Source organism: Electrophorus electricus, chromosome 11, assembly GCF_013358815.1.
Source record: "Electrophorus electricus isolate fEleEle1 chromosome 11, fEleEle1.pri, whole genome shotgun sequence".
In the NCBI taxonomy this organism is placed as follows: Eukaryota; Metazoa; Chordata; class Actinopteri; order Gymnotiformes; family Gymnotidae; genus Electrophorus; species Electrophorus electricus.
The window spans coordinates 16,511,973-16,525,571 of NC_049545.1; the positions used below are offsets into that span (position 1 = coordinate 16,511,973).

General features: G+C 36.7%; 1 protein-coding gene across 3 annotated transcripts in view; it reads right to left on the reverse strand.

The window, feature by feature from the left end:
* Nucleotides 1–13,599, reverse strand: part of mypn (myopalladin) — a 69,822-nt gene that overhangs the window by 45,501 nt on the left and 10,722 nt on the right. For 2 of the 3 annotated variants that reach the window (XM_035531413.1, XM_035531416.1), the window contains exons 2-6: nt 9,046–9,915; nt 7,479–7,654; nt 7,300–7,345; nt 6,504–6,855; nt 5,652–5,723 (exon numbers count right to left, since the gene is read on the reverse strand). In XM_035531413.1, the coding sequence (XP_035387306.1) occupies nt 5,652–5,723; nt 6,504–6,855; nt 7,300–7,345; nt 7,479–7,654; nt 9,046–9,914 (1,515 nt within the window). In that variant the 5' untranslated portion in view covers nt 9,915. Of the gene's footprint in view, nt 1–5,651; nt 5,724–6,503; nt 6,856–7,299; nt 7,346–7,478; nt 7,655–9,045; nt 9,919–13,599 lie in introns of all 3 variants that reach the window. The other variant, XM_035531414.1, reaches the window with a different exon arrangement.

A 13,599-nucleotide genomic window follows, 5' to 3' on the forward strand; every position in this document is an offset into this window, starting at 1 on the left:
TTTTGAAAATGGAATCAACATTGATACTGCAACATTGTTTGGGCAATTGGGCATTCGATTATTTTATGTGCTAGTTTGGAATTTGTTTTTACATATTTCATGTTTGTTCACATTTAACTTACTTGCCGAACCATACATATAAGTCAGCTTGAAAGTGATCAAAATGAAAAATTAAAATAGTCCACTTCTTAGAATATTTTTAATCAAAGAGTTAGAAGAGTACAACAGGAAAATGAATAAGCCAGGCAATTAAAATGCACATCCCACATATCTTCATTTCTTTTGGCTACCACCACCCATTCTGGCTGGTGCTTACTTCGAGTATTTAGCCATGGTCTCCATAATGTTTGTGTGTGGTTTTATATGTACTGAGGACAGTGTCTAAGGAGGAAAAACCACAGGTTAGGTTATGGTCTCAAATACTGTACATTACAGCAAATACGGTGTACATTGCCAACAATTTTCCAAAGCTGTAGTTGTTTAAGTATGATCACATTTAGATCACACCTTGCGTGTTAAGAGACGCTTGACTTGTGAAGCCAGAAAACCCACTTTGTTTTTGCTATGAAACCACACTCCACTAAAAGTATATTACTTGACTAACATCTTCAACAGCAAAGGATCTACTGTTGATCCAAAACTTGGATAGGCAGAGAACAGTCTCTCTAGGATAGTGTTCAAAAGCAATGATTGACTGACAACCAGCTGAGGTAGTGTGCTTTGTCCAGACTGCACGCCAAATTTTGACTATACTCACTGCTCACCCTAAATGACAGTGTGCACATTCAAGAAACCTGTCTACATTTACTGCATTTATCTGATACTTTTATCCAAAGCAACTTAGAATTCTGACAATACAACTGAGTGGTTAAGGGCCTTGCTCAGGGGCCAGCAGTGGCAACTTGGAAGTAATGGGGCTTGAACTAGTAACCATCTGATTACTAGTCAATTATCTTAACCACTGGGAAAAGGGAAGCTTCCCACATCTGCCCTTAAACCTTATTTTAGACATTATGGCATTTGAGATGGTTCTGAAAAAAACACAAACATATTTAATTTTAAAGTAGTGAATTGAATATTTTGGTTATACAATAACAAATGTAGCACAAGTACATTTTACAAAAGTATTTACTGTTGTTGAGGAACATTTTGTACAAAGGGTGCACATTCAAGAACACTTACACAGTCATTATACATTTATACTTTCATTATACTTGACTACTTAGGAATTTTGTGAAATGTGTTCATTGTAAACTCAAGATTTTAAAGTGGCCAACTGTTTAATCTTCTGCTGCTATCCTATTGGCTGGGAACATGTCAGAGGAATACATGTGGTCAGAGAGAGGGGACTGTATAGTTTGACCTGAGGTTGCTGTTGCTGTCTGAGGAAAAGTTATAAATAAATAATCAAAAACAAGAAGTTTGTTCTACTGAGGAGCATAAGTTTCTCACATTTTTGTGGTTGTACACCAAATAGATTAAGATATATAATGCCCTGGAATAAAGTTATAATAATAAATACAAATACAGCTATGGGTCTTACTACATGGCTTCTATAGCTAATGTGTATGTGTAGTGAGTGATAAAATTAAGACGTGAATAGGGAGAGGAAGTAAGGGAAAGATGAGGGTCCATGCATGTGTCTTATTAAACTGACATCAAGTGGCAGAATTCAAACCAATATTCCACAATGTATTTCTAATAGCAATTTTCAAGTTTTGAATGGATTCTGTAGCTATATTAAGAGGTTCAGATGTACTGATCGAAGAAAAGTGGAGAATAACATTATGAAAACGTATGAAGAACAATACAATGCTTCACATACGGCTGTAATTATGAATTAACACCAAACTATTTATTCAGCCATTGTCAAGCTATTTCCAAGCTGCCACAAAAACAAGAAAAAGGCACAAAAAAGGCACAAACAAAAAAGGCAAAAAAAAAAGTAATATTAGTCTAACTTCTGCGGGACTGCAGAAATTAGCCTGAGTACCCTTATTACATTAGAAATTTAGCGGTCAACTTCGGCTACTTTTGCTAGCTAGCTAGGTTAGCTACTTTGGCTGCCACATTAGCTACTACATCTGCGGTCTACAGCTACAACCATAGAGTCACTAGCAAATTAGTAGCTAAGTTAGCAGCCTAGCTAGCTACGTTACACAAGACGCACTTCGGCTCTTTGGAAATGTTATTGACAACTGCAAATGCGTGAGCTGACAGTATGAGTGTCAAAACGCACATGCTTCTCACCGTTTCCCGACCAAGCTAGCGTTAGCTTTCTAACTAATGTATTTAGCTTATAATGAGCTAGGGTCGCCAATTCAGTTAGCTAATAGCTAGCTAGTTAGCAAGCTAGCTAGCTAATTAAGTTAGCTGACGTTAGCGAACTTACATAAGAATTATCGAAGCGCTGGCAGAATGCATTTTAGTAATGCATTTGAGAGTCATAACCTTTGTTATGTAGGTTATGACTCTCAAATATAGATAGACTTAACTTACCTTTAAAAGTCGTGATGTCTCGTTCCTTTGTTTTCAGTCCATAAAATGGTGCGAAAGTGTTATGTAGCGTCAATTACCCTCCTCTCCACTCACACGTGGAGCTGTTATGAGCTACGTCACCTCTAGAGTCTATAAAATAATGTTAGCTATGCATTTTTGTGAGATATATATTATTGTTTTCTGTTTTTAACATAAATTTGACTTTTGATGTGGTCTTGATCACAATATTAAAAATGTGAATAAAATAAATAAGGCAGAATTTCACTGTTGATTCTGCATTAATAATCTAACTTTGATTTATAAGTAATTTTCACAATGTTTTAAACAACATTTTTTTTTCAACTTTGAAACAATGGACATTATTTTAACCACATTTCCACATTTCAGGATCGCTCAAATGCCAGCTTGGAGGGAACATGACACCAGCTGAAGAAACCTCTCTATCTTTTTAAAATCAGAGAATCAATGGCAGAATTCTCCGTGCAGTTCGGCCAGTGATTTATTTGCATGTTGAGGGGCTTCTTTCAGTGTCACTAGTGTTAGGAAATGAGCAAATGAGTTGTTTGAAATTTGTCTTGAGAATAAAATCAGTTTGACTTTGAAGGCTTTCACATTTGTAAGTACATTTGTATCAGGCACAAACTGATCCTTCCCTTCTAGCTTCACGTTCAGGACAATCACGTCTGCCAATATCACAAAGCCAGCCTGTATCACTCAACTCAGGAAAATCATCAGGTTTCCCCATTAACTCCAAAAATAAACTTATCTGCCCTTTGAGCTCCCACACTCGCTGACATACTTTCTTCAAACTTGATCAACAGACATTAGTGTAGTAAAGTAAGTCCTGGTGATCAGCATCAGTTTCTTCAAAGAATTTGACAATTAATTGAAGATGGTTAAGCCCCCTAGCTTGTATAAAGAGCTTTACAATTAGATTCACTCCGTGATCAAGCTGCAATACAGACTTGCACAGGGCTTCCTGGTGGATTGCGCTTTGTGGGAAAATTGCAACAAACTCAGGGTTTTCCTCTTTCATTCTTTTCGGCAGCCCAATATTTTTTCCCTGTTAATTTTGGCAATCCATCTGTGGTGACATTCGCAAGTGTATATTACGGTATCTTAAGCCTCTCAATGACACCAGACAACCTGTCATGCAAGTCCACTCTTCGTGTTGTCCCCTTTATGGACTCTATGGCCAACTACTCTGTGATCTCAAAATTGTCATTAATCCCTCTAATAAAAATTCTTCATGGTGTCTCTTATGTTAGTTTCATCCAGTGCTAATGAATATAACTTAAATGACTGCTTTTTTCTTTAACTCACTGGTAAAGTCTTTATCAGTTAGCTCTATACAGCGAGTCACTGTTGTCCGTGATAAACTATTTTGTTCAAATTTATTTTTGATCTCTGGACACAAGATATTGCTGTCTCTACCATGCATTATTTCAAAAACTCCCCTTCAGAGAAGGTTGCAGAAAAGGGTTGATTTCAAGTGGGCTTTGAAACTAGCTTGTGTTTTGGGAGAGTTATTTTAATTCTGTTGAAATAACAATAAATAAAACAGTAACTCACAAACATTCAACAAACCAGTACCAGATAAGTTACTAAATAAATTTGACAATAAACATTATGGTAACAGTTCATTTCGAATGGTTCTAGATTAATAAACTCTCAACAGAGTAACATTTTCATGAATGAATCAGAGGAGTGTCTGGATACAGTCACTGACAAGTTTACTCACAAAGTGGAAGATTTCAAGGGTCTGACACCAAATGATCAGACCTCAGACAAACCCTACTAACCTTAACCTCAACTCAAAACATAAATTGTTAAAGAGGACAAGGCTGCTGATATCACTCTGTCATGCTGATTAGAAGAACAGACTGGTTGCTTTACAAGGGTGGTGGTGCTTGAAGTTTTCTTCTGTTAACCATGGTTAACTCCAAGGAAACACATGCAGTCATCATTGCATTGCATCAAAAGGGTTTTACATATTGTTGCTTGAAAGATAGCACCTAAATCAACCATTTATCGAATCATCAAGAACTTCAAGGAAAGAGGTTTATTTGCAGTGAAGAAAGTTTTAGGGCACCCAAGAAAGTCAAGCAAGCACCAGCACCATCTCGTAAAGAGGATGCAGCTACAAGATCAGTTCACTACCAGTGCAGAGCATGCTCAGGATTCACAGAAGGCAGGTGTGAGTGCATCTGCATGCACAGTGAGGCGAAGGCTTTTGGAGGATTGGTATCAAGAAGGGCAGCAAAGAAGCCACTTCTCTCCAAGAAAGACATCAAGGACAGACTGCAATTCTGCTGGATGTACAGGGATTGTACTGCAGAGGACTGGGATAAAGTTCTTTTATCTGAATAAGCCCACTTCAGACTATTTGAGGCATCTGGACAAATGATTGTCTGGAGAAGATAGGTGAGCACTACCACGAATCCTGTGTCATTCCAACAGTGCTTCTCATCCAAGGGAGTGGGTTTGCTCAAAGTTTTACCTAAGAACATTGCCATGAATAAGAATAGTATCAAAACATTCAAGAGCACCTTCTCCTAATGATCCAGGAGCAATTTGGTGATGAAAATGCTTTTTGCAGCATGCCTGTGCACCATGTCACAAGGCAAAAGTCATAACCAAGAGGCTTTGTGAACAAAACATTGAAATTTTGGATCCATGGCCAGGAAACTCCCCAGATCTCAATCCCATTGAGAACCTGCATCAATCCTCAAAAAGAGTTTGGACAAACAAAAACACTCCAAGCACCGATCAGGCAAGAATAGGTTGCCATCAGTCAAGATTTTGCCCTGAAGCTGATATCCAGCATGCCAAGGTGACTTGCAGAGGTCTTAAGAAAGAAGGGTCAAATATTAATTCTTTGCTTAAACTGGATGTATTTGTCAATAAAAAGTTTTAAAACCTTATGAAATGCTTATAATTGTATTTCACTATACCATATTCATCTGACAATAGGATCTAAAAAACCTGAGGCAGTAAACTTTCTAGAAACCAAAATTTGTGTCAGTCTCAAAACTTTTGGCCATGACTGTGTGTGTAATAATTTCAGGTGTCCATCCGTGTTACCGTTTGTCCATTAAAATGTGGGTAAGATACTAAATTATTATTAGTTTTAAAATATCATTATAATTTACCTTTGTAAAAACAGGTGCAGCCATTATTGGTCTTCCATCTAAGCCTTGTGGATAACTGTTACAGTTTTGGTTCTAAAACAAATGAATACAAAACACAAACAAAGAAATAAACAAAGTTTCAACAAACAAAATCATAAAAAATTACCAGAGATAAAAAAAAAAAATTGAAATTGCTATAATTTCAGTCAATCTGCTGATTTTTTTTTTTTTCTTCAATTTGATCCTATGATACATGGCTCTGTACCTGAAAGTTCTGTTTTTAAAGTCAAAAGACTTCTCTGGTCATGAGAAACCAACTTTCACTATGATGGACAAGAAGCTACATGTGTTCTTGAGACGAGGAACTGATTTCTATCAAAGAGGCAAGGCAGTTAAGGCAGTGTATTGCAGTACTGATGTCAAAGAGGGCAACAGTGTACATTATATATATATATATATATATATATATATATATATATATATATATATATATTATATGTGTGTGTGTGTGTGTGTGTGTGTGTGTGTGTGTGTATTACAAATGAAAAAAATCTTGTCACTTCTCTAGACAAGTTTGTAGGCCCTTCTGTTGAATTATATTGCATCAAGGCACCACTAGATGGTTGTCACTAATACAGGGGCCTTTTGTATATATCCAAATAAAATTTGAAGAATGTTATCCTATTCCAAACATACTCATAAGATGTATTTCTTCTTCCTTTGAAATTGTTTCTGCACTGCACTTACACTGCATGTCACTAATTTTACAAAAATACATACATTTTTGTCTGCTGCACACTATCACAACAACTTCTCCCCCACTTTTTTAGTGTCAGAACAAAAACTGAAACTACAAATGCACTTATGTTTTACCTCAGTAAAATTGTGTTGAGTTGTAGACAGAAGATTGGAGATTTCTTGGCCATGGGCAGGTGTTGAAGTATTGACTAACTGGGCAGTGCATGTTGAGGAAATCATCTGAGATGGTGCAGTAGAGGGTTCCTTGACTGTTATCTGAGAACTATTTACTTGAGCAGGGTTTATATCTACTTCAATTGATATGGTAGAAGAGGCTAGGTCATTGAACAGAGTTGATGGGGTATCGAATGGAACTGGTTGGTTGAGAGAGGATGTCAGATCTGACTTGGAGTCTTCAGTATTCAGAGGTGCAGTGTAGGCCACTGGTGGTATAGTAAGGGAACACTGTGGAACTCTTTTGTGTAGTCTGAAAAAAAAGTTTGAATCAGTGCTGGTAACTGATATTACATGTATCTAAACCTGTATATACTGTATGTACTTAACACAATGTAGGAAACAATATTTATCTAAGCTTGTATATACTGTATGTACTTAAAACAATGTAGGAAACAATATTATAGTGTTCCAAACCACATAAGTATACTTAACACTACATAATGATTTTAGACATATTTCTGCAGTAGTATGATACAAAATGGTTGGCATGAACCTTGCCTTGCTTTTTAGCTATAACATCTATGTAATACTAAATAAGTAAAATGTAGACAATAAGCATGTCTCCAACTGACTATGATATAAGGGGAAAACTATAAAAAGTAATGTTAAATATTTCATTAATACTAAATATTCAAAATATTACCAAATGAAACGATCCTTAAGTTATCATCTTAGGAAATCTGTTAAGACTCACTGTGCTTCAAAATGCTGTTCCGTGTCAGAATCAGAAGATGAGGCACCTACAGAAAGTGTTAACAAAAGCAGATTGATTAGAAGTTGCTTTTAGAAGTAACATTGCTAAACACACATACTTGTCTGATATTTATGTTTAAGATTCAATGTTAGATTGCACCATAGGCTAACATTACTTACCTTCAATATAGATTTCTGCTGATGTTGAGTCTGTGCCACAAAAGTTGGAGGCAAAGCAAGAGTATCGCCCTGTGTCTTCTTCAAAAGCCTCTGAGATACTCAGTGAGTGCAGCTCACCATTATTTATAATTTGAATATCAGGGCTATTTTCCAACTCTTTACCCTCACAAAACCACCTGAAAAATATCAGCATGGGAAAAAAATGAGATGAACTTACATTGATGCAAAATCTTATATACAGGTCCTGTTCATAATTTTTGACACTTTTTGTAAAGATAAGCAAAAATAAAATTAAAATAATGTCTTTGTGACTTATCAGCTTGTTTTTATACTGAAAATATTACAAAATAAAAATTACATTTTTATGTAAATACATTACATTAGACAAAACAGAAATTCCATAACAGTAGGTTATCTGAATTACACAAACCAGTTTTTATAGGAACTAATGTATGTGCACATGCCTACCCATTTTATATCAGCAAAAGTTTTTTTTTTCTTCTTAAAGCAGGTTTTTATATACTTCATGGTAACCTTAAGACAAGTCTGTAAATGTGTATGTTAAACAGTACATAAAATATATTTTATTTAATAGTTAATTTAGCATAATAATTATTACATTTGTGTAAACAGAAGAATGCATTCATACTGGATCCACAACTACTCAAACTAAAGAAGTCCTCTTGACAATTTTCAATAAGCTGTATTCAACAATTTCTTAAATACAAGTTTTGTTCCATGAGATTTAAAGTAAAGTAAGATGAATATGGAAGATTTTTTTTTAAAACGATGTAGCAATAGCTTATCCTTATTCCTCTTGCAATACCATGATGTCTAACAACAGCAGCCATTAATGAGCAAGCTAGTGGTTGACAGTGGATTAAGAAAGAATCCTTGACAGGATTCAAGAGGAAACCAAGACTCGAGAGGAAACCCATCCTTGGCCAAGCATATAAACAGTCCATGCATTCGATGCACTATATATCCATGTAACCAGTTAAGTTCAGAGTTAACAAAGTCTTCAGTTTTATTCAATTTTAGCAGCAGCCTCACCTAGCAAAAACTGTCATATCAGTATTATGTCACTGTGACATACCATAAATAAATAAAAAAGCACTGAGCAGCAATCATTATAATATGCTATCATTTCACCGCAGATGTCATCAAGCATCCATCACTTAACATAGTTATGTCAACTTCAATCAAAGTTGACAAAAGCAGCTTTTATGACAGGATATGCTTGTTGGAATAAGCAAGATGGAGTCTTCTAAACAGTGCCCTTCAGTAAGTTGTTACCTTATTTTTAAAAAAACTTTAATTTCTTAGGAATTTATCTAGTGATACTGATTTTTCCCTCTGTGCTTGAAAAAATATATCTGTAATTAAAAAGGCATATTTTTTGTTCTTTAGGCATAAATAAAAATGAAAGAAGAGTTCTTGAAATATGTGATTTAAATGCTGTTCACAGATCCTTAAGTTGTATAATGCTTAGGCATTCAATGATACTAAATTGATAATAAATTAATAGTAACCATAAATTAATTAAACTATATATTACTTAACTCACCGAACCTCTGGTACTGGGAATCCTCTCACAATGCAATCCAGGTGAACCTTGCTTCCCTCTGCCACCTCTCTGCTTTTGAGTTTTTGTATAAAATGTGGGGGTTCATACACAGGCTCTGAGCTTTCAGGCTCCATCATGGCTGGAACTTCACATTCCATCATGCATTCTGACTCCTCTTGCATTGTGTTGTATGGAACTTCTTTAACCTGGTTATTCTGGGCATGGTTCTTCAGAGGTTCATTATGGTGAATAGATCTTTCCCTATTCTCTGGATAATGGATAAATGGAGCTGTTTCAGCCTGATGTTTGATCTGGTTTCGGCTTCTTTGAGTTCTGCAGGCTCTAGGCCGAACCCGCTTTGAGTTGTTGGCCTTGAAGAGGGAAGAAAGCTCCTCTATGAAGTCAGCTGCTTTGTTAAGGAACTCTTTCTTGGACTGAGTCTCTAGGCCATATGGAGTGTTCCTTATGGTTCTCTTAAAGTCTGCTGGGGGCTCCCTTGGATTTCCAATGCTCCCAAGTTTGTTGTCCAGGATAGGGGCCTGGAGCATTTCTCCTTCATCCATTCTTTCTAATGTGGGTTTTATGATAGTGGCAGAGTAAGAAATGATTTGTGGACAGCCATCTATCCTTTCATCTTGTTCATTGCCAATAGACTTGCGGGCAAGGTCAACACTTTTATCCAGTTCCTCCTGGCTCAGGAAAGCAGACAGATCAGGAAACTGGTGTTCCTCTTGAGTCCCATATTCCTCAACTTTTTCTCTCTGAGTCCCACAGCCAAACTCACTATGTCTATAGTTGGCATCAACCAGGTAGCTCTCTTGCAATAACAGCGGTAATGACGTTGGATGAGCCACGTCATGCTCCTGCATGCTGCTGACAAAAAGAAAAACAGGTAAGAATATGAGCAGCATAGATTATGTACCATATTAAGTACCATTAAGGTACATTTAACACTAAAATAACTAGCACAAAAGGATCAATCATTATCATCTATTTCTCCTCATGCAGAATTTTTTACTATATTAGTTGCAAGAGATGTAATCAGCTTTCCATTGGAAAAACCAAGAGAAGGCTTGCTGATTGTTTTGTTGAAGACCTTTGCACCATGAGAATTTGTTATTTCCTGTGGCAAGGCATTTTCATGTTAATGGACATTAATCTGTTTGTATTTCCAGTTGTTGCTATGGCAGTGTCATGGTACAGACCCCTCCTCCCAAATGTCTCTCTGTGTGTTTGTTTCCATGGCCACGCCCTCCATGTGTATCACACCTGTTCCTTGTTTCATGTCGTTAATGTGCATGTATATAAGGTCCTGTTTAGTCGATGATGTTTGTCAATGTTTGACCTTACATTAGCCTGTGTGCTACATCGTTGTTGTCTGTGTTCTACACGGCTCATTTCTGCCTCCTGCGTTACAGGCAGCAATGAACTTGACACTATTTTATTGCAATTATCAAAAGGTAAGATATAAAAACTAAATGACATTAAGTCATTAAAATAGCAATAAATATGTTCAGTAACTGAATGGCATGATGTGTATAAACACCCTGTAATGAACAGAAGGCAGAACTCTGTGAACTTCAGCAAGTTTTTAATATTTTTAAAACAGCCAATCTTAAAACACAAAATGCATAAAAAGTCACAAAATTCCAGTGACCATCCATATATGTAAGTGTTTCCATACTCTACTGATTTTGACTTTAAAAATAAATTACATTTATTAAAAATAAATAAATATTCATGATGTTTAGTTTACTAACATCCGTAGAACTGAGCATTCCCCATTTCTATAGCAACCAAGTCACTTCTGGGTTTTTGTCAGTCTCCATGGTTCTGTGTCTCCTCCCCTTTGTGTCCAGCTGTTTGTCCCTAATTGCATTCCTATGTAAACCCCGTTCCTACGTCTCTTGTTTGTTGGTTATTCAATATCTCTTTGTCTCTCTGTTTTGGTAAGGTTGTTTCTGGTTAGATCTCGTTTATCCTCGCTCCTTTGCACAAATGTGTTTTGGTATATTTCACTAGATTCTCGTTCCATGTTTTGTTACCCTCTCAGTATATGTTCCTTTCCCTATTAATATTCACCAGTTCTCTGCTGTATGTAATACGTTCTCTCTATGTTTTCGTCTAAATTATTTGTTTCGTGAGTATTTGTCTCTTAACTTCGTTTAGGTGTTTCTTTCCCTGTTCATTTATGCAAGTGTTGTCTGGTTTTCCTTTTCAGTTCCACTTACCTATGTTTTTGTTATTCCATCATAAGTACCTGGTTCAGTGTATTCCCCTTTCATTCTAGTTAAATTTATTATCGTTATTCTCCATGTTTCCCCGAAGTGTTTACGCCCCCTTTACCCAGTTCTCGCAATCACCTTGTTAGCCTCTTGTTCTGTCTGTCCTTTGTTCTGCTCTTGTTTGTATATTTCTGTTATTAAATCTATTATTAATAATATTCTATTAGTCTCGTTCGTTATGGCATCACTAGCGAGTTCCGTTTCACATGACCTCCAAGGCGCTCGCACTTCGCAAGTGTGTTCGCTGTCCAACCCTCACACATTACAAATGGCCTATAAAGTCTCCACATCCCTTGGATATTCTAAACAATTCTAATCTTAGGACTCAGAGGAAGCAACTAATGATCACACTCTTTGTCTTAAGCTGTATTTGAAGACCTACCTCTGAAACCTTAATGAGGAAGGGTAACCAGCATACTAAAGGCTGGATTATACTTCCTTCCTAACAGGCTTCTGAAGCCCCAGTTTATATCCACAACTCTTGATGTTATAAGTGCAAGAAACATAGGAACACATTCTATAAGATCCAACAACTTGGGGCATACAGTTGGCAGACACCAGGATGTGCATCAAAATATGAGTGATACAAGTAGGAAGATGAGGAACTATAGCAGTAAACCTGGACACTGAGAGGACAAGTGCAAGAAAAACTTGCACAATTAAAACAGCAAAGGTGTTATTATATTTATTATAGAATTACATTATAGACTGCCACTGGAAATAGATAATTTTAAAAATGTTAATGTTGAATATTATTACACCACTCTACAAAAATGCATGTCATATCTATTATGTAGAACATGAAAGTGTTCTAAAAATATGCTTTTCATACTTATGCTTTTTTTTTTTTTTACTGCCTGAAAGCACTATGCAAGATGCATGCCCACTATTTTTGAGTACATTCAAGCTAATCTAAATAGCCTTCCTTCAAGGTTAATTGTCACAATCAGTCCCTCCCAGGTTTCATGTTTTCCCTGTCTTGTGTTTTTTACTTCCGTACCATAGTTTCGTTTTCTCAAGTTCAAGTTCAATTTCAAGTTCGGTTTATTCGTCACATACATAGTCATACACAGTATAACACGCAGTGAAATGGTGGAGAGTGCTCTGTCCAAACTGAGGAAGAGAACCAGGGGTGCATAGAAAGAAAAAAATAATAAAAAAAAAAATAATAATAAAATATATATATATATATATATATATATATATATATATATATATATATATATATATATATATATATATATATATATATACACACATATATATACATACATATATGCACACATATATATACATACATATATACACACAGATAAATATATATATTCTATGTATGTACAAAAATATATTAACAATGTATGTACAATATATGTATATTATGATTATATACACAATGTACAATGTATATGGTTGGGTATATATGTACACAATCTACAGAATGTACAGATCCATTTTGTATAATACCATATCTACAGTTGTTGTGTAACAGGGTAATTGAGTATAAATCTAAATCTATATATACAGATGTACAGATATACAGTCATGTTACATGGTGGTGGTGGTGGTCCCCACAGTTTATCAGTTTCCCTGATTCAGGGCCCGAATGGCCTGTGGGAAGAAGCTCCTCTTCAGCCTCTCTGTCTTGGCCTTCAGGGAGCGGAAGTGCCTCCCTGACATCAACAGAGAGAAGAGTCTATTGTTGGGATGGGTGGGGTCCTTTTCCTGGCCTTGGTCTGGCACCGCTTGTAGTAGCTGGTCTGCAGGTCAGGAAGTTCCGAGTGAGTGATGCGCTCTGCTGAACGCACTACCCTTTGGAGTGCTTGTCTGTCCTGCTTGGTGCTATTCCCAAACCAGACTGTGATGTTCCCCGTGAGGATGCTCTCGATAGTGCAGGTGTAGAAGTTCCGCAGTACCTTGGAGGGCAGTCTGAAGTCCCTTAGGCGTCTGAGGTGGTAAAGACGCTGACGAGCCTTCTTTGCCAGGGAGCTGGTATGGCAGGACCAGGACAGGTCCTGCGAGATGTGAACACCAAGGTACCTGAAACTATCTACTCTCTCCACCGTGGTTCCACTGATCCTCACAGGTTGGTAGTGCTGCTCCTGCTTCTTGCTGCAATCCACGATCATCTCCTTTGTCTTACTGACATTTAGGAGGAGATTATTTTCCTGGCACCAGTTTTCCAGGTGTTTAATCTCCTCCAGGTAGGCCCTCTCGTCGTTGTCCGAGATCAGACCCACGACAACGGCGTCGTCAGCAAACTTGACAATGA